Source organism: Diceros bicornis, chromosome 5 (genome assembly GCF_020826845.1).
Source record: "Diceros bicornis minor isolate mBicDic1 chromosome 5, mDicBic1.mat.cur, whole genome shotgun sequence".
NCBI classification, from domain to species: Eukaryota; Metazoa; Chordata; class Mammalia; order Perissodactyla; family Rhinocerotidae; genus Diceros; species Diceros bicornis.
The window spans coordinates 63,195,219-63,219,079 of record NC_080744.1 but is presented as its reverse complement, the minus strand read 5'-3'; the positions used below and the strand labels follow the sequence as shown (position 1 = coordinate 63,219,079).

Genomic DNA, 23,861 nt, shown 5'->3' with positions numbered 1-23,861 from the left:
GAAGACTGGCCCTGAGCTAACATCTTTGCCAGTCTTCCTCTATTATGTATGTGGGTTGCTGCCACAGCATGGCTTGGTATAGGTCCGTGCCCAGGATCTGAACCTGCGAACCCTGGGCCGCTGAAGCAGAGCACACTCAACTTAACTACTACGCTACTGGGCCGGCCCTGATGTAATTTTTTTAAAACCAGAAATGAACTGTAAATATAATATCATCTGAGTTCTTATATGAAATCAATTTTAAATACATTGTGACCTTTGAAAAAGCAATAATACTTCAATTATCAAGTCTCTTTCAAAATATGATTATTATAAAGTATAACCCTATTACCAAAAATATTACCAAACTCCTACTTAGAAAGTTACATTGGGGTATATAAATATATTTTAATGTAGGTTCTATTATTTTTTAATTTATTATTATTCTATTATTATTATTTCTATTTTTGTTATTTTCTAGTTTTATTGGATTGCAGACATTGCAATTGTTTCTGTCAGTTTCCTGAATTTCTTGCAGTTTTTGCTTCATGAATGTCGATGCTAAGTTATTTGGTGCATGAGTATTCATTAGATTTTATTATGGATTATAGCCTCTGTCAAGTGGGCCCCTTTTTCTTGTTTTACACCCTTTACCTTAAATTCAACCTGCTCAGATATCAATATCATGTTTCTTATGTTTTTAAAACTAGTAGTTTCCTAAAAGGAGACATGTACAGTTAGTACTCAAATATATAATAATAACAGCAGCAGCAGCTGACACTTAGCACTGACTATGCCCCAAGCGCCACCTTAGCATGGTAGTGAATCATTCCGTTCTTAGAGCCTCTGATGGAGGTACTTTTATGCTCATTTTATAACTTGTTAAAGATCACACACCGCCTTCAGCTAGGCTAACTCTCACCTCTGTGGGAGTTTTTATTGCAATCCTGTAAAAGAGCCGTCGAGTTCACAAGAAGAACAAAGACTCTCGGAACTGAAAGGGTACACACAGGCCAGTGCTGAGAGGTTAGTCAGATGACCTCCCAGTCCTCATGAACAAACCCCTCCTTTCCCCGTGAAGAAAACTGAGGCCAAAGGAGGAACTTGCCCAATCCAAATGCATGGAGCTAATGAGCGTCAGAGCCATTTCCAGTCCAGTGCTCTTTCCATTACCCCGTGTTGCCTTCTGTCACAAGGCAGTGAGAAACTTTAATCCCCACCAAACTTTTTGTACTATTTATACATACTCAAAACTAATAAAGAAATGAAATTCACTAAGTCAGTTTTCAACTATTTTACATCCTCAAAGGCTTACTCCTCCATGAAGTCTTTCCAGACTATTCATCCATGCTTAATCTATATTTGAGTGTTTAGAGAACAGGACAGATAAGGTGCATATCCCCATTATACCAGGGGAAAGAGACAATAAAGAAGTAAATAAATCTACAGATTGTGCTAAGTGCTATCAAGGAAGCATATAGAGTGCAGGCCAGGAGGGGTGGGGAGGGGTGGAGAGGTCTGGACACACTGTCTGAGGAGGTGATATTTAAGCTGAAACCTATGGATGAGGAGCCATCCATGCTAAGAGCCACGGGAAAGAGAAGTCCAGGCCAAAGGAACAGCCCTGAAGCAGGACTCTGGCTTACCCAAGGAACTCAGAGGATGAGTACTAAGAGATGAGGGTGGAGAGACAGACAGGAGGCAGATGAAGCAGGATTTTGACCATTTAAAGACTTTATTCCTTGAAAGGTTTTAAACAGGAAGATGGTAAGATCTGATTTATGCTTTAAGAGATCACTCTGGCAGCTCTATGGAAAACGGACTAGAGAAGAAGATCCAGAGAGGAAGCAGGCAGTCCAGTTAGACTTCAGTGATACTCAATAGTATGGTCAGCAAGCCAGTGCCCCTCTGAGAAGTGCGTGTTTCAGGCTAGGAGGAGGTAATTACAGAAACTGAAAGTAAATGTTGAGAAACTTTTGCAGTCATCTGACGTGGCTGCAATATCACAGCGTGTAATCAGTGCGCTCATCTCCTTGAGCAGATTGTAAAACCAGCTCTCAGTTATCTAACTCAGATGGTTAATTCCATGTGGCAAAGCTGCACAAAATATCGGTCACCATGCACTGAAAACAAAAAAAGCTGTTCCTTCACCCCAGATCGTTTGAGAAGCGCTGGTCTCATGGTTAATAACAAGGCTCAGACAAGGGCGGTGGCAGTGGAGACAGAAATGAAAGGACAGTTTCAAGACGCGCACTGGAACAGAACTGATCGGATCTGGATGAACGGGGTGCGAGGGTGACAAGAGAAAGGCAGGAACAGGGCTTCTGGCTTGAGCAAACAGACAGATGCTGGTGCCATTTACCCGGAAGAGAAGACAAGGGAGGAAGTGACTGAGGGGGAAAAAAATCAAGAGTTCTTTTGGACATGTAAAACTTGAGATGCCTATGTGACATCCAAGCAGTGGAGTTAGAGTTTAGAGCTAGAAAACAAGTTGAGGCCGGAGATAAAAATTCCAGGATTATTACCATATAATTAATTAACATAAAGCCCTGGAAAAGAGTAGATAGAGAAGAGAGTCCTGGGTGTAGCCCAACCGGTATTCAGAGGTTGGAAAAGGAGGAGGAGCCCACAAAGGGTGGCCAGTGAGGGACGAGAACAGAGAGTTAGAGGCAGGGGAGTGCTTCAGGAAGGAGGGTGCTGCTAAGAACTAGACGATGAGGAGGACAAAGAGGTGTCCATCACAGTTAGCAGCAGAGGCCACTGTTAGGCTTTTGATGAACAGTTTGACTGTAGTGTGCACAAACAAGTAAATGGCAGCTTGAAAGGAGAGACAACAGCCTGAACTAATCCTTTCTCCTGCATTCCCCGAGTCCACCTCTTTTAGCACACCTGTTTTTCTGTCTTATCTATGAGTTACTTGTTACCACCCGTGCCCCCAACTAAGCTGTAAGCTCCATAAAGGCAAGGACTGTGTCTTAACTCATTTTTAAAAATCTCCTTCCACCCTCCAGCTTACTGCAACGTGTTCATTGAACTGAATTGAACTCACTTTGCTCAACCTTTTACTAAAAATAAAAACATTCATAAGAGGTTGATTCAAGTACACAATGCCTATTAAATGTTATTTTAATCTCCACACACGAGATATATCTATATTTCTGCCTAGCACAATCATGTATCATTCCACATTAAACCATTGCTAACATATGTGCTAAAAAACAATACATATCCAGTACAAAAAATTATCTTCTAAAACCAATCCTCTAACTCAGGTTTACCAAAGGTGTGTCTGTCCATCGCAGAAATTAAAAACACTGTAGATATGGTGATTATAGTGAAGTTGTTAAGTCTTTCAAAAAAGTGGAAACATAAATTTTGTTAAATTTAAAAAATGGAAAAGGCATTCAGGGAAGAACAGCTTGATTCCAATAGGAATTACCTCCTTATAGTCTCCATTTCGGTTGAGTCTGTAACCCTCAGGAGTATGAAGTTGAACGGTTGTATTATTGATCACTTCTATGCAACACTCTTGATCAGGAAAGCTCAGTGGGCGCACCCTACAGTATACCTGAAAATACAAGCAGGCGCTTAGAGAACAAAGGTTGACTTTTTACCTGACTGTTCATTTAAGCTGCCCATTCATTCCCTCAACAAACACTTGGTCTCTCAATTTAAGAGATCTATATAAACGTAGTTCTGAAAACTAAAACCTGCTACCTGAAATTGTCAAATGCAAACAGATATATTAGATATGAGAGAAGATTTTAAATGCACATAAAATTAAAATAATTTTGGATAACAAAAGCATCAAATCACACAGCTCTTCACTATAATATTGGCACAAATTTAGTACAGTTATACTACTACTAATATAAAAATCTCTCTAAAAATAACATATCACACAACGAAAATTATTTGAAAAGCTGTTAGAATTCTTTGGAATTGGATGTCAATTAACACTTGCCAGCTTAACACTTAATATACAAATAAGTGCTAGATCTTAAATTTGGTCTTCTTAATCAGAGATAGGGTTGAGGAAAAACTGTTCAGCTGTATGTGCAAAGCATCTGGTTCCCTCTACTCAGAGGGACAGACACACTCTAGTGCCAGTGAAGGGGGATTTAAAATACCCCAGGGCAAACCCACCTTCTTTGATTGCCATTTACTTTTAAAAGCGAATTCCCAAGCCTGAAACTAGTGCAGTACACGCAATTAGGAGTAGTCATTAGACTAAATTATGCTGCTCTGTACCAGAGGCTTTATGAAACTCATCCCAAAAAGCATGGAGTTGGGGCTTTCTTTATGAAGCATGCCCTCAGTTACTATATAACCATCCAAAAGACAGGAGAATGCTCGTCCAACAGAAAGTTTCCCCCATCCCAGAGAGGATGAAGAATTCTCTGGGATAGTTGAATATTGTTCATTATCTAACTTTAAATCATAATTAGTTATAGGAGGTATGCAATCGACAATCAAAGACTTCATTTTACTGGACTATTGAATCCTACATAGAAACAAAATTTCAAAGCTGGAACCAGCCTTACCCATTTAACTAAATGTTCCTTGACTCCACTTCCACATCTCCGTCCCTTCCAAGCATACACATAAGAAAGAAAAGGACTGAAGAAAGAATACACACATGTAAATTTACAGGGAGACCTTACCCCAACTGGGTCTTTAAGACTCGTTTGGGATCCTTTCTTCACTAGAGGTTTCCTGGGTGTCTTAGTCCTCCTGGTCATAGATAAAAAAACATTTCAGTTCAACACGAACATACAAAAACCTCACCTATAAGTCATACAGAGACAACCTTCCTAGGGTTTATAAAATTACTCCTTAGCAATTCCAAAACACTACATCCCAAATAACATGAATAAGAATAAATTCCAGTAGAAGAGTGTTTGTGGCATGCATAATCCAAAAGTAATTAAAATAGGTTTAGGAGACGTTTCGCTACTAAGTGTACCTACTTACTCTTTGAATAGTTCTATATTTAAAATAGTTCTCTATGGAAAAATAGCTTGTATATTTTCTTGAGCAACAATTTTACAGAGGCACTACCAATTTGAAAAATCTACAGATAACTGACCACACTTATCTTGAAAGGTATTTATATATGCACACAAGCACACACACTGCGCCAACAGCCATTGCCAAGGCAGACTGACAAGCTATTAACTTCAATAAATTATAAAAATGCAGATGGAGGAATCCACCTTTTCATCAAGATTTATGTCTCTACTTTCAAGGAACAACTGGTTATTGAATTCTCAAAACTATCATCCTTTGTCCCCAAACAAAATGTGCTCCTCAAACTGCAATATCTTGCTCCCTTAGAGACAAAAGAAGATATTTTGACTTATTTCACCATTTCTCTAGCATGCCACTTTTTCCCCTCCACATTTATCTATAGGCTAGATGAACATTTAACACTAAAATTAATTGAAATTATTGGCTTGGACTATAGATCATTAAAATATTTTCTCAGTATTTTCCCAGATGAAACAGAAGCAAATTAGTGTTTTAAGTGCAAAGTATTATGGTAGCTTTACTTAAATTTTTTTTAAGATAAAGATCTTTACTTTGGCCACTTAAGGAAACAAGCTGCCTTTTGCAAACGACTAGCTACATGAGGATGATAATTATAAAGTCAACCCCCTTCTTTGCACAGTATTTCTCTACCCAGTAGCCGGTCAAGGAATTATGCGGCGCCTAAAACGTCACCGACTTGGTGAGGAGTGTGGGCGTGTGCGCTCGTGTAGGGGCGGGGGCCGTCTGCGGCCAAAGAACAGAAGAGTAACTGGCCTATATAAGGGCATGGGCTCGGCCTCGAGGACGCCAGGGCTCTCAGGGGACTGAGACCCCCGCCCCAACCCCCCACACCGGGGCACATCACTCGGCGCCACACGCGAGACGACCCCCGCCCACGTCGCCTCCGACCCGCACTAACTCGGCAAAATGCACCCCGGAGCGCGGGCGGCCAAAGAGGGAAGAAGAACCGAAGGGCGGGAGGCGGCGGTCCCGGAGCGAGGCGGACGGCAACCCGGCTACGGGGACGGCGTCGGGGCGCAAACCTCCTCCCGCCCCCCGGCGTGGGGCGACCTCTCCCGGCCGCGGGAGGCCAGGGCGGGGCGGCGGGCGCCGGCTCCGGGCGGCGAACGGACGGGTCTCGGCGCCCGGGCTCCCAGTTTGGGGGCCGCGGCCCGGGCAGCGCGGGGCTGGGGGCGGAGGGCGCGGAGCGCGGCGGGCGGCGGCGTGAGGACTGGGGGCCCCTGCTGCGCGGCCCCGTACTCACGCCGGCTTCATGGCGGCGGGCTCCGCGCTGCCCCGACGCGCGCGGGACGCCGGGCTCGATCGGGCGGACTGGCGAGGACGGCCGGCCGCAGGGACGGGCTTCGGCAAGCGGGGCTCGGCGGCTCAGGCGCGGCGCTGGGGGAAGCCGGACGACGCCGCGGCGGGCCCAGGTGAGCTCGCGCCCGGCGCATTTCAAACGGGCCAATCAGCGCTCGTCAGCGGGCAGGGGCGGGGCCGCAGAGGCGGTGACTGCTCTGCCGGAAGTGACGCTCGTCTCCTAGGCGACCGACGCGGGAGGGGGCAGAGAAGGCTGGCTGTCCGGGCTGCGGGCCTTGAGGGCGGACCTCGGATATGAAATCCCACCCCTTCCATTTTCCGATGAGGAAATTGACGGTTTGTTTTCCTACAGCACAAGAAGGACGGTGGGAGGGCAAGTCCCGGGTTGATTTAGAGGGGTCAGCAATGTCGTTCCCGCCCAGGAGTGTCCTGTTCTTGTGCTGTGCCCTGCCCAGAGTCTCAGACTCCCTCTCTGGCTTCTATATCGCTACATCATCTCGGCCTTCTCTCTCTCTTCTTCATCTTTCCTGGCCTCACCCTCTCTGGTTCCTCCAGCTCTTTCCTATATATACATTGTTTCCTCAAATTGTTATTAATATTTGATCCTGGGCATACAGAGATGAAAAAGATTTGGACCTTGCCCTCGAGGAGGAACGTCCTGAACCACTTTCTTAGTTAACTGATTCTTTCTCATTTCGACCTTTGCCCCTAAACTGATGGGTATCAAATATGCATCTACATCTGTGCCCTGGTGGAAGTCTAGTCCCATCTTCACAGCTTCCTACAGGACCAGACACCAGTAAGGATAGGCATAATGTAATATCCTTGGCCCATATTGTTTGACATAAAGATGGTTCTGATCTTTGCTGTTACATAGTTATGTGAATAAACTTGGAAATTCATCATTTTACACAATGCAAGTAAATCTGTAGGATAAATTCCTAGAAGCAGAATTGCTGAATCAAAGAGTAAATGCATGCGTAATGTTTCATAGATATTGCCAAATTGTCCTCCATAAATGTTGTCCAAATGTACACTCCCACCAGCCACGTATGAGATAGTGCCTGTTTCTCCACAATTCTCAGACAACAAAGTGTTATCAAACTTTTCAATAGATGTTGATCTAATAGGTGAAAAATCACAATGTAGTTTAAATTTTCTTTTCTCTTATGATGAATAAGGTTGAGTGTTCACATATTCAAGAGCCATTTGTGCTTCCTTCTCTGTGAACTGTGTTCATATCCTTTGCTTCCTTGTTCTGTTGGGGTTAGTTTTTCTTATTGATTTGTAAAAGCTCTTGATATATTAAAGAAACTGGTCCTCATCCAAAATGTGAATTCAAATATTTTTATAGTTCATAATATGGTTTTTAATTTGTTTATGTTGTTTTGTGACAGCCTAGAAAAAATTTCGGGTAACCAAATTTATCAGTCTTTTCTGTTATGGCTTCTGTTTTGTGTTATACTAGAAGTGTTCCCCACTCTGAGATAGTTTTTTTTTATCTTATATTTTTTCCTAGTGCTTTATGGCTGTTTTTTATGTGTAAGTCATCAAACCTTTAGAACTTTATTTGCTGTCAAGTGAGAGGTTGGGATCTGTATCGTTTAGAAATTGGACTTGGCTGCTGGCTACTTACCTCTTAGTTGCTCTTCAGTCTGGCTTTGGCCTTAGTCTCTCCACTGGAATTCTTCTTACCAAGATCACCACCTTCTTGATGCTAAATCTAATTGACCCTTCCCCACCCTTGTCTTGACCTCTCAACAGCACTAAAAAAATATTTCCCATTACTCTCTTCCTATACCTTTGCTTTTTCTCATAGCTCACTAGCCCGTTTCTCAGCCTCATTTGTGAGTTCTTTTTTCTCCCTTAAATGTTATGCCTTAGAGTTTTGACCTGGTCACTAGCTGGGCCCTCTCCCCAGACACTCCCAACCACTCCCATGGCTTCACATACCATTCACATTTGTACTTCTAAGCTCCAGACCCATATAACTAACTGCCTTCTGGATTCTCCACTTGGGTGTCCCACAGGCATCTCACACCTAAGACATCCTAATCTCTTCCCCAGACCTGCTCCCCCTCGGTGGATGGCATCACCATCAACCACCCACCCAAGTCAGAGGCTAAGGTACATTCTTTGACTTTCGCCTCTCCTGTTCCAACATTGAATCACCAAATCTTGACAGTTCTACCTACTAAATAGCCTTCAAACCTCTCCACTTCTCTCCATCCCCTTGGCCATTACCATGTCTCATCTGGATGACTGCAACAGTATTCTATCAGGCCTCCCTGCTGCTGCCCTCCAATCTAGGCCCCTCTTTGCAGCCAGCTCACCTCTGAATCCCAGATGGGATCTTGTCACTCCCCTGCTTGAAGCTCTGCAGTAGCTTCCCGTTACTGGAGACCCTCAACAGGGCCTTGGGGCTCTCCGAACTCATCATCATTACCCCCGCACTCCTCCAGCCTTGTTGAACTTCAATGCCCTGAACACACTGGGCTCACACGACATTCCTTCTGCTGTCAAGTTCTCCCTCCCTCCCTCTGACAATGCCTCTTTATCCTCAGTTCTCAGCAGATCTTCTGCCAACTACCCTGCCCTAGATACTGGACCCCTGCCCTGTATCCACGGTCCCCTGCACTCCCCCAGTCACTGCACCTGTTGATTTGCTTCAGTGCTCACATCCCAGTTTGCAGTCACTCTTTATTACTGTCTCCTCTCTGGCTTATCCCCACAACCTCACTAGATGGCATTGTGGCATCCCCAGTGCCTAGCCATGGAGGCACTCCACGAATGTTTTGAAGGAATAAATGAACCTATCCCTTCAGAGAACACCCCAGTCGAGGACCCAGTGACATTGCACCACCCCTAGCTTCTCTTCAGGCCGGTTTCCTCTTCCTCCCTCACTTCTATCTGTATTAAAGATACCTCTGGCTTATTTTCTTTAAAATGCCAATCCATTACATCATTTCTCTGGGTGTCCCACAGGCACCTTACACCTAACACTTCCTAATGTCTTCCCTTGAAGGGCTCCCCATAGCCAGTAAAAGATTTGCATTTTCCCCTAGAATTAGAATTAGAGATCCAGCTGAGGGTACAAGACAGGGAGGGAGTAGAACTGGGAGGCTTTTTTTAAAAGTCAGGTTTATTGAGGTATACAGTAAAATTTGCCCTTTTTAGTTGTGCCATCTTTGTATTTGACAAACATACACCATCCTGTAACCATCGCCACAATCAAATCTGTAATATTCCCATCACACCAAAACTTCCCTTGTGCTGCCCCTTTGTAATCCATCACCTTCCCCTCCCCCCAGCCCTTGGCAACCACTTTTCTGACTTCCTTCCTAGAGTTTTCTCTTTTCCAGAATGTCTCTTCTTTAACTCAGCATGATGCTTTTGAGATTCATCCATGTGTTGCATGTATCAGGAATTTGTCCCTTTTTTATTGCCGAGTAGTATTCCACTGTATGAATGCATGACAATTTATCCATTCACTAGCAGATGGACATTTAGGTTGTTTCCACTTTTTGGTGATTATGAATGAAACTAGCAGAATTATTTGAGTAAAGGTCTTTATGTAGACATGTGTTTTCATTTCTCTTGGATGAGGTTGCTGTTCTTGAGGTATGTGTAAATTTAACTTTACAAGAAATTGCCAAACTGGACTGAGAGGGTCTTTTGGGATATTCTGAAACCCAGTTTCCAACATGGGGGGGGTTCCCCATACCAACAAACAATTCTCAGACACTAGCAGGATGTCCAAGAATTCAACTCAATTCTGACACTATGTGCTCAGAGATTGCATCAGATCCCACAGGTTAAGGGTTCAGTCCTACAAGACTGCCCTTCCCCCACTTCAGACACCAGTCACAAGCCCAGGTTGTCACCTGTACTTCTGACTGGCTATAAATCAGAGGTTCTCATGACCCCCTCCTTGGATTCTATTCATTTGCTAGAGTGGCTCACAGAACTCAGAGAAACATTGCACTTACTAGATCACCAGATAAGGATAAAACTCAGGAACAGGCAAATGGAAGAGATGCACAGGGCAAGTATGTGGGAAGGGGCGCAGAGCTTCCACGTCCTCTCCAGTCTTGCCACGTTCCCAGGACCTCCACGTGTTCACCAACCAGAAGCTCTATGAACCCTGTCCTTTTGGGTTTTCATGGAGGTTCTATTACGTAGGCAGGATTGATTAGATCATTGGCCATTGGTGATTGAACTCCATCTCCAGCCCAGAGGTCAGGGGGGTGGGACTGAGAGGTCCAACCCTCTAATCACATGGTTGGCTCCACAGGCAACCATGCAACAAGCATCCTTAGGTGCTTTCCACAAGTCACCTCATTCACGTAACAAAGACACCTTTATCACTCTGAACACTTAGGAAATTCCAAGGGTTCTGGGAGCTGTGAGCCAGGAACTGTGGACAAAGACCAAATATATATGAGTCCTCTGAATGACCAAATATATATTTCTTATAAATCACTGTATTGCAGAGTGTCTTATGCAAATCACTGAAGACAGGCTGACACTATACAGGTTTAAAGCCATAAATTAATCCAGCTAGCCAGCTAAGCAAGTCCAGCTGTGGGAACCAATGGCCAGAACCTGCTGAAGCCCAGAGTGTTTGAGGGAAGTTGGTAAAAAGGAGACAGGACTACTGTGGGAGCCGGGACACACCCAACACACTCAACACACACAGTGAGAGAGTTCTGGCCCCAGCCCTGCTGCTCACTCAGTGGCCCTGGAAATGTTACAGCACAAAGGGCATGACCTGCTCACCATGAGACAAAAGCCAACTGTCAAGAGACAAGATAGTGGCAGAGAAAGGGCATTTTATTACAGTTTGCTAGCAAGAGGGAAGATGGCTGACTAATGTCCAAAAGAACCATCTTGTTTTTTTTGTGTGTGTGTGTGAGGAAGATGGGCCCTGAGCTAACATCTGCCAATCCTCCTCTTTTTGCTGAGGAAGACTGGCCCTGGGCTAACATCCATGCCCATCTTCCTCTACTTTATGTGGAATGCTGCCACAGCATGGCTTGACAAGCGGTGCGTCGGGGCGCACCCGGGATCTGAACCGGTGAGCCCCAGGCCGCCACAGCGCAGTGCGTGCACTTAACTGCTTGCGCCACCAGGCCGGGCCCCAAGAGAACCATCTTAAGGGGCACAAAGTCTTACAGCAGTTATATAGGCTGGTGGGTTATTGGGGAGGGGGTTAGGAATGTTGACCTTCTGGTCTTACAGACTGGGAGTGCCACACCAGATCCTTCAGTTTTCATTGACAATGGCTATCAGCATAGACTCTCTGGGGGTCATCACATTCCTAAGGAACTCAAAAGAACAAAGTTGTCATCTTATCGCAGCTGGGAGGTACATGCACAGGCAGGGGTTGTAAAATCTACAAAGCAGTTAGATCTTCTGGAGGCTGCATATCCAGCTGGGTTAGTTAGTCAGAGGTCATTCAGAGTTACAATAGGGTTTCTTTTCTACTATATGGCTTCCCTTATGTCAACCTTGTCTTGAGCCGGTATCATAATGGTTGGACTATATCAGTGCTTCTTAAACTCCTTTATATTAAAAATCACCCAGGGCTTTTGATAAAAATTCAAATCTCCAAGACTCACCCCACCCCGGGTATTTTGCATCTGTTCATTTGGACATGAAAATGTGCATTTTACATGAAACACATTTTTGAAAGGCCGGATTAAATTATCTTTGAGGTCCCTTGTTCCATGCTCTGGAGGAGGCAAAAGTTAAGCTAGTTTTAGAAATCTGTTGCCTGGCACGAAGAGAATGGGCATGATAACTCTCTGTTTGTCTGAACTGCATTTGTGACAGAGTGAAACATTCATACAAATACCAAGGGGGAATAGGAAAGCCCCTTGGGCAATCTCCCAGGAAGAACATTCAGGAGACGTTCCAGAATTCTTCAAAAGTCAAGTCATCCAGACGTCTTCTGGAGTTATACATTTCAGGAACGAGTGGCCTGGTTTCCATCCTTCCAACAGGAAAAGTGCCTACTGGCCTTGGGACCTTCGCTCTTACTGCTGCCTCGACCTGAAACACTCCCCGCCCCCCCCACATGCTGGCACAGCTGGCTCCTTTCTGCCCATCAAATCTCTCCTCAAATGTCCCCTTATCAGGGTGGCCATCCACTCTCGCCTGCCCTACCCCACCTCCCTATTCTTTCACCAGTCTTATTTTCTGTATAGCACTTACCACTCTCTGAATTTATCCATCTATCTTGTCTGACTGACCGATCAGAACACCAGCTCCGTGAGGGAGGGACAGCGTGGCTTTTGTTCACTTCCGTATCCCCAGTTCTGAGGACCGTGTTGGTTCTATATACACCAGGCACTAAATCAATATTCACTGAATGAATGAGGAATGCACATGTATACAGCAATGTCCCTCTCATGATGAATGAACATGTTTGCAGTGTGGCAGGTGAAACATAACCAAATCAAGTGGGAAACAGGACAACTTTATTATAATAAATAAATTTTATTTCTTTTTTCCTCCCACACAGTTTAAGAAAACCAGACACTAGTGTAAGTTGGAAGAACATCTCTGAGTTTGGACATGGGTCTTTGTCTTTTCATCCATAATGGATTGTTGACTAGAAAATCAGAGGCTGGCAGTCAACTAATATGTTATAAAGTGTTGTTAATACAGCGTTAATAGGTGCTTCAGATAAGAAGGGTATCATGGCCAAAACAAATTTGGGACACAGTAGATCCAAATGAAGGGTTTCTGCAACATATCTGACAACACCATTGTATTCCCCTACGCCTTCCTCAGAACCTCTCCTATGAGCAGGATTCCACAATAAACACTTGGACAGAGATTGCAGCAGACCAAATATTTAAATCACTTTGCACTAAAAAGGTTTCTAACCTTCCCACTTCTAATTCTAATCAACAATGACAAATTCATTTCTTTAGAAAGAAGATGGAGAGTTACTCTAAAAACTGAGCAATGGAAAATGAAACTCTACAGTGAGCAAAGGGGGATACAGTTGACTCATTCAAACCCATTCACGCTTTATCACAACATAATGTCTGGTAAGTTTAGAGTCGTGTTTCTCCAGCAAAGGCAGGGGGAAGAGGGACATCCCACTAGCAGTGTGCCTGCCCTCTACATAATCCCTTTTGAGACAGTGGCATGGTGAGCAAATTGCTACCAATGGGAGTATGGCACATGTCTAAAGTGTATTGAGACACCAAAAAAAATTTTTGTGGAACCGCTACCCTAAAAGGCATCTTCCCAGTGAGGTCTCCCACTGATGCACTGCCAACCTTTTTAATTTTCTGGGATGGCTGAGGCAAAACTACGCCCACGGTAGACTTACTACTTAATGATAATTAATATATTTGAACCCATTCTCACTCCACATTAGAAGCTTCCAGTGTACTGCAAACTGTTATAAAGTTTTAATTTGTAACACTGTCCAAAAGTATACCATGGGACTAAGTTTACCAAACTTATAAAAACATCACGATAGGGCCAGCCCAGTGGCGTAGTGGTTAAGTTCGCACTGTCCACTTTGGCAGTCCAGGGTTTGCAGGTTCAGATCCCGGGCGCGGACCTACACACTGCTCATCAAGCCATGCTGTAGTGGCATCCCATATACAAAATGAAGGAAGATGGACACAGATGTTAGCTCAGGGCCGATCTTCCTCACCAAAAAAAAAAAAAAATTATGAAACACTTGGTCTTATTTTGCTGATTTCACATTTCATTTTCATCATTAAGTATGATGAAAAAGCAATATAACCAAAGATTAAATAATCTAAAAGTCCTTCAAATTAATCACCCATTATCTTTCAACTATTTCTGAGCTTAACGAACAACATTATTTTACTCGCTACGAATAAGAGAATTTACGAGCCTTCATGTCTTTGGCATTACTAGAACAGGGACTTTAAACTTTGTACCTTTTTCGACCATAAAAAAGAAGTTACAATAAGATGAACTGGAAGTCCATGGACCCTGCTGGAGTAAAATTCTACTAACGATGTCAGACTGTTGCCAGAAAAACATTTTGTCATGCAGCTTGCAATTAATGTACCAAAAATTTACCAGCCCATATAATTTTATCAGTCTACCTCCCCCAGAGGAAGTAAACAGATAATAAAACTAATGAAATCATATTTCTTGACCACTCTCATCCAATCTAAACTGTTACTTGTCCTCAGAGGATTGGATGATGAGCTATTTACAAGGCCATTCAAATGTCAGGGCCAGTTAACCATAAAGTCAGTATTCTAAGATATGGGAGTGTTCCTGAGTCAGCAAAGAGGAGCCCGCATTGTGATGGATGGCCCCCTAAGTCATTAGCAAGTGCAGATCAGGGGTTGATGCCTCTAAAAATTGCTTTGCATCAGCATTTCTGTACTCCCTGAAAACACCATGAAATACTGAACTTTAATTAGTAATGCAACAGATGAGAAAATGCTCAGTGTTTTAGTACTATGCAGAGTAGAAACCAGGGAACACATCCTTAGGTGGTGAGTTGCTGATAATTAGATTAATCAAAACAAAGCTGAGAGGCCCAGAGTCTTCTGGAATTCATGACACCAGCATTTCTTCAAGTTTGGCCCATGGCCCTTCTGCATTAGAATTGCCTGGGGACTTGCTCCAGTGCAAATCTCCTCTAGGAAACCTACATTTTAAACCAGTAAAGCAAAATCTCCTGGTCTGCCCCAGGAATCTGCATTTGTCATAGGCTCACCACGTGTGTCTGATCCACTGTAAAGCTTGAGAATCACGACATTTGACCAACACTTTGGCATGGTCTTTAGCATCCTCTGCACATGAACACTACATTTTGCAGCATATTTGAAATGCTAAAGCAACATCAAATGTATGGCATTCCCAAATATAGCATACCCCAAATACAGGTGACAGACTAGCACAACCAACTGGGATTAACTCAGCCAACTCCCACAGTGTAACACCTTTTACCTACACTGCATAATACTTTGCAGCATCTAACTGGCAACAAGAAAACAGCAAAACAGAACTTATGACAGCCACCCATAGGCTGTGGGCTTTTAAGAAAATTCAAATCTACAATGACATGGGAAATTACACTTTGAAGCACAATGGACTTGTAGGAAAAGAGGACTCTCTTTCTATTCATTCTCTTCACTAGGTGAGGAAAGGAAGAAGACCCCTCCCCAAACCAGGTCTCCTCTTTCTGGAATGCCTTCCCAGTCCCCAGGGCTCCCACAGACCCAACTTCCTCTTTCTTAGGTCCCCCCACTGACCTTTCCAGCTCATACTCCTCCCACTTCAGGAGCTCTTCAGAGAGACTTTGCAACATGAAACTCATCAAATGAAGCAAGTTCCATTTTCAAAGAGCAATACTACAACCATATTCATAAAGCTTAATCCAACTGTTTAATAGTAAAGCTAAAACGCTAGTGTGCTTAATCCAACTGTTTAAATAGAATAGAAAAATCTGTTTTAAATAAATCTAAAACTTAATGAAATATTAATAATTTGTCTGAACGAGGACTTAATTGAACCCATGTTCCTCTCTGAAAATCACACATACAGAATCAGTGCAAATCTAGAGAAATTTCCCCAGTTAAATACCTTATTGACATGAACCCACTCAAAAATGCCAAGAAGCCAATCATTATGAATGTTTTAGGCCATTACAAATAGGTACCATGCCACCAGCTTAGGTGGTTCAGACGTTGTAGCTTAATGTTGACATCTGGCACAAAAAGCTTATGATCTGAATCATGTTTCTTTTTTACGTAATTCTGGCTCAGGAATCCGATACAGAGCAGCTGAGAAATAAATTATGTTGCTGAGGCTGAAGACAAGGCACAGAAGTATGGCTCCAGCTATCTGAGGGAAAGACAGGGGCCTGGAGTTGGCCAGGAGCCATTCCTTCCTCAGAGTCTTGTCCAGAAGTATGGCTTCCATCTGCACGTGTGTGGCCAGGATCACACACACATGGAACAGCTGGTGACTGTGACCTATGGCAAACACACAAAAGGCCACTGAGCTCAGCAATAAAAAGGAATGGACTATTGATACATGCCATGGCATGCATGCTAAAAACATTATGCTGAGTGATAGAGGCCAGACACAAGAGACCATATATTGTATGATTCCATTGACATCAAATGTCCAGAAAAGGCAAATCCATAGAGACAGAAAGCAGATTAGTGGTTGCCTCGGGCAGGAGGTGGGAATGGGGATTAACATTCATGGGCATAAGGGATCTGACTGGCTGATGAAAATGTTCTAAAACTCATTTGTAGTGATGGCTGTACAATGTGGTAAATTTATTAACAATACTATTGAATTGTATACTTGAAATTAGGGAATTATGTGATATGTAAAATATGCTTCAATAAATTTATTTTTAAAATGTAATGTGAGAAAAATAAAAAGGCTATCAGAGCAAACCAAATCCATTTTTGAAACAACTTGTCCACCAGTCCTGTTTTTCACATGAAAAAGTTGGGCCTCATGTTCTGGCAAAGGTCATCTCTTGAGAGGCAGGCTCATCCGCTCAGATTCTGACTTCAGTGCCAAAAGAGAAGCCAGCTACATTTTCTGTTGGCCACTTACAAGGTGGTCCTCTCCCTCCTAGTGGTCAATCCCAGAGATGACCAGGAGCTCTTCCTCCCCCATGACCTGCAGGACCCCAGCTCACCTGGTATGCCTCCACAGAGGGTGGGAGCCCACAAGTGGGTGGTGGGAGTGGGCAGGGACATGCGGATTTGGTGGTTGGTGACAAAAGAAGTCCATTGCCCAGGGCTGGGGACTGCTTTGGGGGACAACCCTCAAAAACCAGGAGTGAGATGAGAAGACCACATGGGTCATGGGCTGAATTGTGTCTCCCTCTCCGAAATTCATATGTTGTTGAAGTCCTAACCCCCAGGACCTCAGAATGTGACCATGTTTGGAGAGAGGGTCTTGAAGAGACAAGTTAATATGAGGTCACTAGGGTGGGGCCCACTATGATTGGTGTCCTTATAAAAAGAGGAGATTAGACACTGATATGCAGGTACACAGAGGGAAGACCATGTGAAGAGAGATGGAAAAGAGGGCCATCTGCCAGCCAAGGAGAGAGGACTCAGAAGAAACCAACCCTGCTGACATCCTGATCTCAGACTTTCTAACCTCCAAAATTGTGAGAAAATAAATTTCTGTTGTTTAAGCCACTCAGTCTGTGGTTCTTTGTTGTGGCAGCCCCAGCAAACTAATACAACATGAGAGTTAAATAAGGATACTCTTTCAGTACAAAAAAAAAAAAAAAGAGTTTGGAGTCATACCCCCAGGACTTGTCCCAGAGTAAGTATTTAACAAATATGTCCCAGGAAGGAACCAGCCTGGTCACCTGCACTACTCAACAGGAGCAGAGTTAGGAATAAACATTCAGGAGAGTTGAGCCTTCTCAAGTGGGTGGCTGATGAGATCCTACAGCAGGGAGGCGCCCGCCAGCGCCCCAGTCTCCGTCCCCCAGGAAGGTGTGCCTGGAGGTGCCACCCCTGCCTCACTCAAGCTACACTAGTGGGCTGTGTATGACTTCCAAATCTGTGTCTGATGCAGCACAGTGGTTCCTTATCCAGCAGAGAGCTGTGCTCTCCAAGGGCACAGGGCCAAGCAGAGAGAAGTGACAGCTGGGCTCACCAACTGAGGCTCAAACCTGTCTCCATTAGGGCATGAGGTAAGATGGGAAGAGCCATGAGCAGTGGACGCATCTGAAATGTGGCTGAGGCAGGAAGAGTGATTTCACCAATCCTGCCTGACAGGAATAGGGAGGAGCTTCCTGTGGGCCAAGGCTAACCATGCAGGTCCTGGCCCTTCCCACATGGGCTGGGGCTCTGGGGCTGGCTCTGGAGAGAGAGCCCCACATCCGGAGACTCTGTTATTTAAGGACAGAGAACTTTCCAAACCCTTTGTGAACATAAAGATCTGTCATTAACTGCTGTCTGGCAAATTCCCCCCATAGGAGTGTTTTTCTGCTCTGTACCCCTAGGCGCAAGAGGATGGGATAGAGGCGAATGAATAAAATGTTATTAAGAAGCCAGGGAGTTGGCAAAATAAGGTCCAGGGCCATTTTCCCTGCAGCCCCAAGACTTCATGCACAGCCACCCCTACTTCATCCAGGTGGGGCTGGGGAGGTGGACACGGTTGGTGAGTTCCTGTAGGCAGCTGCCAATTCCCTGACCCTCTCATCTCCCTCCTTTTTTGAAATCTGCCCTCTAAGCATTTTACTAGCTGTAATCCCTTCTGGCAGGAGCAAATAAGTAAGGGAGACAATACTCTAATCAGAGCGAACAAAGCAGATCTGGCCACACGTCTTAGGTGGGAGGAGGTGGAAAACTGGACGAAATGGGCTTCGGAGGAACCAAGGTTCCTGCCCACCATGTGGGGACAAGGACTGACCCGTGGACCCCCATGATAGCTTATCTAAGGAGCTCTCATCAGCCTCACCAGACATGATGCAAGGGTACCCTCTTCCAGCCAGTCCCAGAGCCAGCGTGGAGGAGACATTCTGCAGCACCCGCCCCACTTTCCTCGACAGAGAGGGAGGGAACTTCCCAGCAGGTGTAAACGCCTGTGGCTCTGACACCTCCTCTCCACTGAGCCACTTCTCTAACTGTAGTGAGCTCCGGCTCACCTGGAGAATCACACAGCCTCTGAGTGAGTGCTGGGCCCTACCCACCAAGTTTCTGGTTCAGGACGTCTGGGGTGGGGCCCGAGAATCTGCACCTTCCCAGATGATGCTGGTACTGCTGGTCCGGGGACCATACCTGAGCACCACTTCTCTACCATGATTCCCTGCCCCATCGCATCAACCTGAGCAAGACAAAGACAGACAAGTTCCCCTCCTCTACACAGCCCCCTGCCATCTGGTAGCCTCATCTGCACCCTGTCTTTCCTCTTCCTCTTCCAGGGCTGCCCTCAGTGTTCATCCAATAATGGGATTTGACATTCTAGATAATAATGGGACTCCCCTAACCCCATACCCCGTAGGAATGCTCTAGAATCCCAGACCTACCTGCTCTCCATCCTCCCCCACCTACCTGACAATTCACTGGCTACGTACATCCTGGCCTCTGTCAACTCACAATTTCACTCCCCTTGGCCTGTGCCTGGAGAACTTCCTAAAGAATTGCTTCTCCCCCTGCCCCTGCCTCCCTTTAGCAACTGCATGCACTGGTGTCAGGGACGGAACCCTCCCCAGGCAGGAGGGAGGGCTGGGCAGCAGGGCCTCCGCAGACTCACCGACGTAGTCGAAGCGTCCGGGGGCCAGGCGCTCCGGGAGGTGCGCAGAGTAGAAGAAAGAGGCCAGGAGGGTTATGGCCATGTGCTTCTGGTGGTACAAGGTCGCTGCATTCTGTGCACTCTCCCCCGGGAACAGGAATAGCTGCGGGTATTTAAAGAAACATCAGGTCTTGAGGAGGAGCCTCTTCCTTCTCATCAACGGCAGATATCTTTGCACAGGCGTGCGGCCTCCGCAGGCCAGGCCCTCACCTCCTCAGACCTGAAGCTAGAAAACGGAACTCTCAGGAACTGTGTGAGCAGAATTTCTATTCTGAGTGGGATCAACTGAGACCCAAGGCAACTGTATTTTAATCCTCCACATGCTAATGAGAGTCTTTGGGTTATTTAATTACAAAAGAAAGAGACAGAAAGAAAGAAAGGAAAACAAAAGAAGAGAAGAGGAAAGAAAAATCCTATTAGATACATTGCTATGCTTTCTTCTGGGAGTAACTATGAGTTTAGTAAAAAGTGGTCTATTCTGGGCCAGCCCCGTGGCTTAGCAGTTAAGTGCGCGCGCTCCGCTACTGGCGGCCCGGGTTCCATCCCGGACGCGCACCCATGCACCGCTTCTCTGGTCATGCTGAGGCCACGTCCCACATAGAGCAACTAGAAGGATGTGCAACTATGACATACAACTATCTACTGGGGCTTTGGGGAAAAAAAAAAAAGGAGGAGGATTGGCAATAGATGTTAGCTCAGAGCCGGTCTTCCTCAGCAAAAAGGGGAGGATTAGCACGGATGTTAGCTCAGGGCTGATCTTCCTCACAAAAAAAAAAAAAAAGGTCAAAAAAGTGGTCTATTCACACTTGAACTCACTTCTAACCAGCACATCCACTGAACTGATGCTCCTAATAAAGGCTTTAAGGCCTAGAAATCCCTGGAAGGCCTTCTGAGTCATCGAAAAGTATTAATTACAGCCATTATACTGTTTTGGAGTTCAGTATAGTTTTCGTATTATTGTTGTAAATAACACCAGCAGCCACCACTTACCAAGGGCACTAGGCCAGGTCTTTATTGCATCATTTGTCGGAGCCTCAACAACTGTCATAAGGCAGACTCTATTGCCCCCATTTTGCAGATGAGGAAGCTGGGCAGGATGGTGAATGCAAACCACTAATTAGTAGTGAAGTCAGGATCTGGATCCCAGCAGGCTGATTCCAGAACCTGTGTGCTCATCAACATCTCCATTTAGGATAAGACCGCCCCGCCCCCTGGCACTGCCCAATGGCTGATGCAGCCAGGCATCAGGAGCACACAGCACTCGTAATAATGCAGAATCTGTGCTGCATGATTTGGTAGCACATCTGACCGGCTTATTCTCTCTGTTCTGGTTTCCTGTGCGTGGTCTGTGTCCTTGAGGAAGGAGTCGGGGAAGACCCATCTCTGGGTCTCCCCCAGGACCACACAGGTGGAGCACAGAGCACGTGCTCAACGCCCCAGCTGGTGGAGCCATGTGCCAGGCATTGATCTGTTGATTTCATTAATCCCCTTTACCCCCCTGTGAAGGAGGTTATGTTAGCCTCATTTACAGATGAGGAAACTGAGGCTCAGAGAAGTTATATGCATTGCCTAAGGTCACATAGCCAGTGAGCAGTGGGACTGGGATTTGAACTCAAGTCCATCTGATTTGAGAGTACATGGACTTTCCCCCTTCTTGTCTTCTCATCTACACCCTCTTCCTTTGTGTTCTCCATCTAACTCCAATCTCTCCTTTAAGACCATCATTCATGCTTTTTCCTTCACTACTAATAATCTGTTAATTGATGATAATATATAATAATGCATTTATTGGACTCTCGGCACCAGCCAGCACTTTACACGTTATCTCAGGTAATCCTCCCCACAACCTGATGAAAGGAGGTGTTATTACCATGCCCATTTTACAGATGAGAGAAAGCAAAGCATAGAGATGGTAGATAACTTGCCCAAAGGTTTGCAGCGAGTAAGTATTAGAGATTTGCCTCCAGAGCCAGCTCTCCTGGTCACTCTACTAAACCCCAGGCTGCTTCCCTGCAGCCCTCCCTGATTGCTCCTGAGCCCCCAGTCAGTGCTGGCCACTGGAGCATCTCCTACGGTTTGTCAGGACCTCTGTGTTCATGCCGTCTCCTCACTACTCTGCGAGTGCCAGTAAGGGAGCACGTGGTCTCAACTCCCACGTGTCCTACAGTGACCAGCGTGGTGCTCTGACCCCCAGGAGCTCAGGAAACAAATGATTCCCTGATGCTGCCAACAAGCAGAGGAACCGGGCCCTTACCCTGTAGAAGATGGGGACGGAGTCCCAGATATAGGGATAGGCAAAGGCAAGGACGCGAAGCATCTTATAGAGCCTGGGCTTCCGGACTTCAAGAAACCTGAATTGGGGAAGGGAGGAGGGAGAGATGGGAATGAAAAGAGTTTCAGTAAATCACACGCGCGCACACACAGACACACACGCACTAAAAATAACCCAGAGCAAGCAGTCAGCAGGAGGCAAGCGTTGCTGCACAACCTCCTCCTGTGGCAGCAGCTTCTCCACCAGCCTTTTCCATTTCTCCCACCCCAGTGGCAGGGAGCCAACCCCAGACGTGAAAAGATCTCAGGGGAAACCATCTCCTGGCACCGCACCATGATGAGCAGAGGTTTCCATATGAGGCCAGGAGGAGCATGGGCCGAAGAAGCCCTTCAAGGGCCCACTTATCCAACTGCCCAAGAGCCTTTGGAGTCCAGGAGCCACCAGGACAGGGGACGTGTGGGGCACAGGTGGCCGCAGGGGCACAGGCTCCTGGGCGAGCGCATCTGTAAAGGTTGAGATGTCTTAGTAGTCAGAGCCGCCTGGGTGATCACTGTGCAGAAGGCCTGGGTTCACTCAGGTGTTTAATCACTTTGAGAGATCTCCAGAATATTTAATACCACACACAGGGATACTGCCCCAGGGAAACTGACTAAACGTGGTCTTTGCTTCTTTCCTCCATCACCACCCCCACCTGCCTCCAACCCAAAGATAGATGAAGCCAACATCAAAATGAGTGGTCTGACTGTCAAAGACAGGCAGGTCGTCCGGGACAGAACATGATGGGGCCTCAGCTGGGCTGGGCCCAGCATGGGGAGGCAGCAGCAGCTGAGGGTATGGGGAGCGGGTCAGCACCGATGGCAGGGAGGACACGGGAGGGGCAGGGAGAATCTCCACACCAAACCACAGCCCTGAACTGGGGCCCAGGTGAGGGAGTGCTGATGCCCAGGCTGATCTGCCAAGGTCAGGTGCAGGGCAGGTACCCACTTCAATATCACAGAGTGTTGTGAAGGGCTGGGTCCCCCCTTGGTGCTCACAGGCTGCAGGGCAAGGCCAGAGGCCCCCACATGGGGGGGTTGCAGAGCCAGGGTGCTGAGGCTGCTGGGATGGATGCTCTAATGTGGTCTGGAGGACAATGGAGGCACTCAGCCCTCAGTCTTCCCCACAGTTGTCCTTCATCACGCTCTCTGGAAGGGACAGTTCTGTGTCCCATTGCTGCTCCCCACCTCTGCTTCCCAGACCCCCTGTCCCAGCCCGCAGACCTCCTCTCTCTACCCACAACATGGTCTGCTGCCCCCCAGCCCAGGCCCATTTCCCCTGGCAGGGCTGTCCAGTGTAGTCAGCTGACTACACACCCCACTTCTGCCCGTATTCTTGGGCGTGCGACATGGCAGAGACTCCCACATCCGCCTCCCAGGCAGTTGGGGAACCCTCCTCAAGGGCAGGAGTTAGGTCTGCTCAGGTCTGGATCCCCCACACCCAGCTCAGAAGCGTCCTCTGGCAGGTGTGTTCTGCCTAGTCCTCAGGGCAGCCGAGCATGGGGATCTCTGTTCAGGGGTAAGAGGTGGCCATTGTGGGCCCCGAGAAGCCTCATGGCCACCAAGACAAGCCCCCACTTCACTCAAGTTCACCAGCACGTCTCTCCTTCTTTCCTGACCTTGCCTGTAAATCAGAGAAGCACACGGCGGGCATCGGGTAGAGAAGGAAGAAAAGCTCAAGGAGGAGAAAGAGAAATAAGGGACCTCAAATCATCACCCCCCCAAACAAGAACCGCAGCCTTGGAGTAAACCACAACCCCCAGGCCAGGTGCGGTGTACAGTGCCTTGATTTTGCATGCACTGTTTGACCTGGACACTCTGGGTTCGAATCCTTTCTCTGCCCTTCGTGATCATGTGACCCCAGCAGGTTACATAAACTCTGTGCTCCTCAGAATCCTGGGGTGTAACACAGGGACAACAACTGT

At 46.2% G+C, this 23,861-nt stretch overlaps 2 protein-coding genes across 11 annotated transcripts in view; both read right to left on the bottom strand.

Moving 5' to 3' along the window:
- KIF23 (kinesin family member 23) overlaps nucleotides 1-6,399 on the bottom strand; it is a 29,648-nt gene extending 23,249 nt beyond the window's left edge. For 5 of the 9 annotated variants that reach the window (XM_058541952.1, XM_058541959.1, XM_058541960.1 and 2 more), the window contains exons 1-3: nucleotides 6,275-6,398; nucleotides 4,644-4,713; nucleotides 3,419-3,547 (exon numbers count right to left, since the gene is read on the bottom strand). In XM_058541952.1, coding sequence (XP_058397935.1) covers nucleotides 3,419-3,547; nucleotides 4,644-4,713; nucleotides 6,275-6,285 — 210 coding nt within the window. In that variant the 5' untranslated portion in view covers nucleotides 6,286-6,398. Of the gene's footprint in view, nucleotides 1-3,418; nucleotides 3,548-4,643; nucleotides 4,714-6,274 lie in introns of all 9 variants that reach the window. The other 4 variants (XM_058541955.1, XM_058541957.1, XM_058541953.1 and 1 more) reach the window with 1 other exon arrangement.
- Nucleotides 6,400-9,431: 3,032 nt separating this feature from the next.
- Nucleotides 9,432-23,861, bottom strand: part of PAQR5 (progestin and adipoQ receptor family member 5) — an 85,934-nt gene continuing 71,504 nt past the window's right edge. Inside the window, exons 6-8 of one of the 2 annotated variants that reach the window (XM_058541962.1) lie at nucleotides 21,884-21,980; nucleotides 19,591-19,732; nucleotides 9,432-10,747 (exon numbers count right to left, since the gene is read on the bottom strand). In XM_058541962.1, coding sequence (XP_058397945.1) covers nucleotides 10,695-10,747; nucleotides 19,591-19,732; nucleotides 21,884-21,980 — 292 coding nt within the window. In that variant the 3' untranslated portion in view covers nucleotides 9,432-10,694. Of the gene's footprint in view, nucleotides 10,748-16,074; nucleotides 16,323-19,590; nucleotides 19,733-21,883; nucleotides 21,981-23,861 lie in introns of those variants that run through there. The other variant, XM_058541961.1, reaches the window with a different exon arrangement.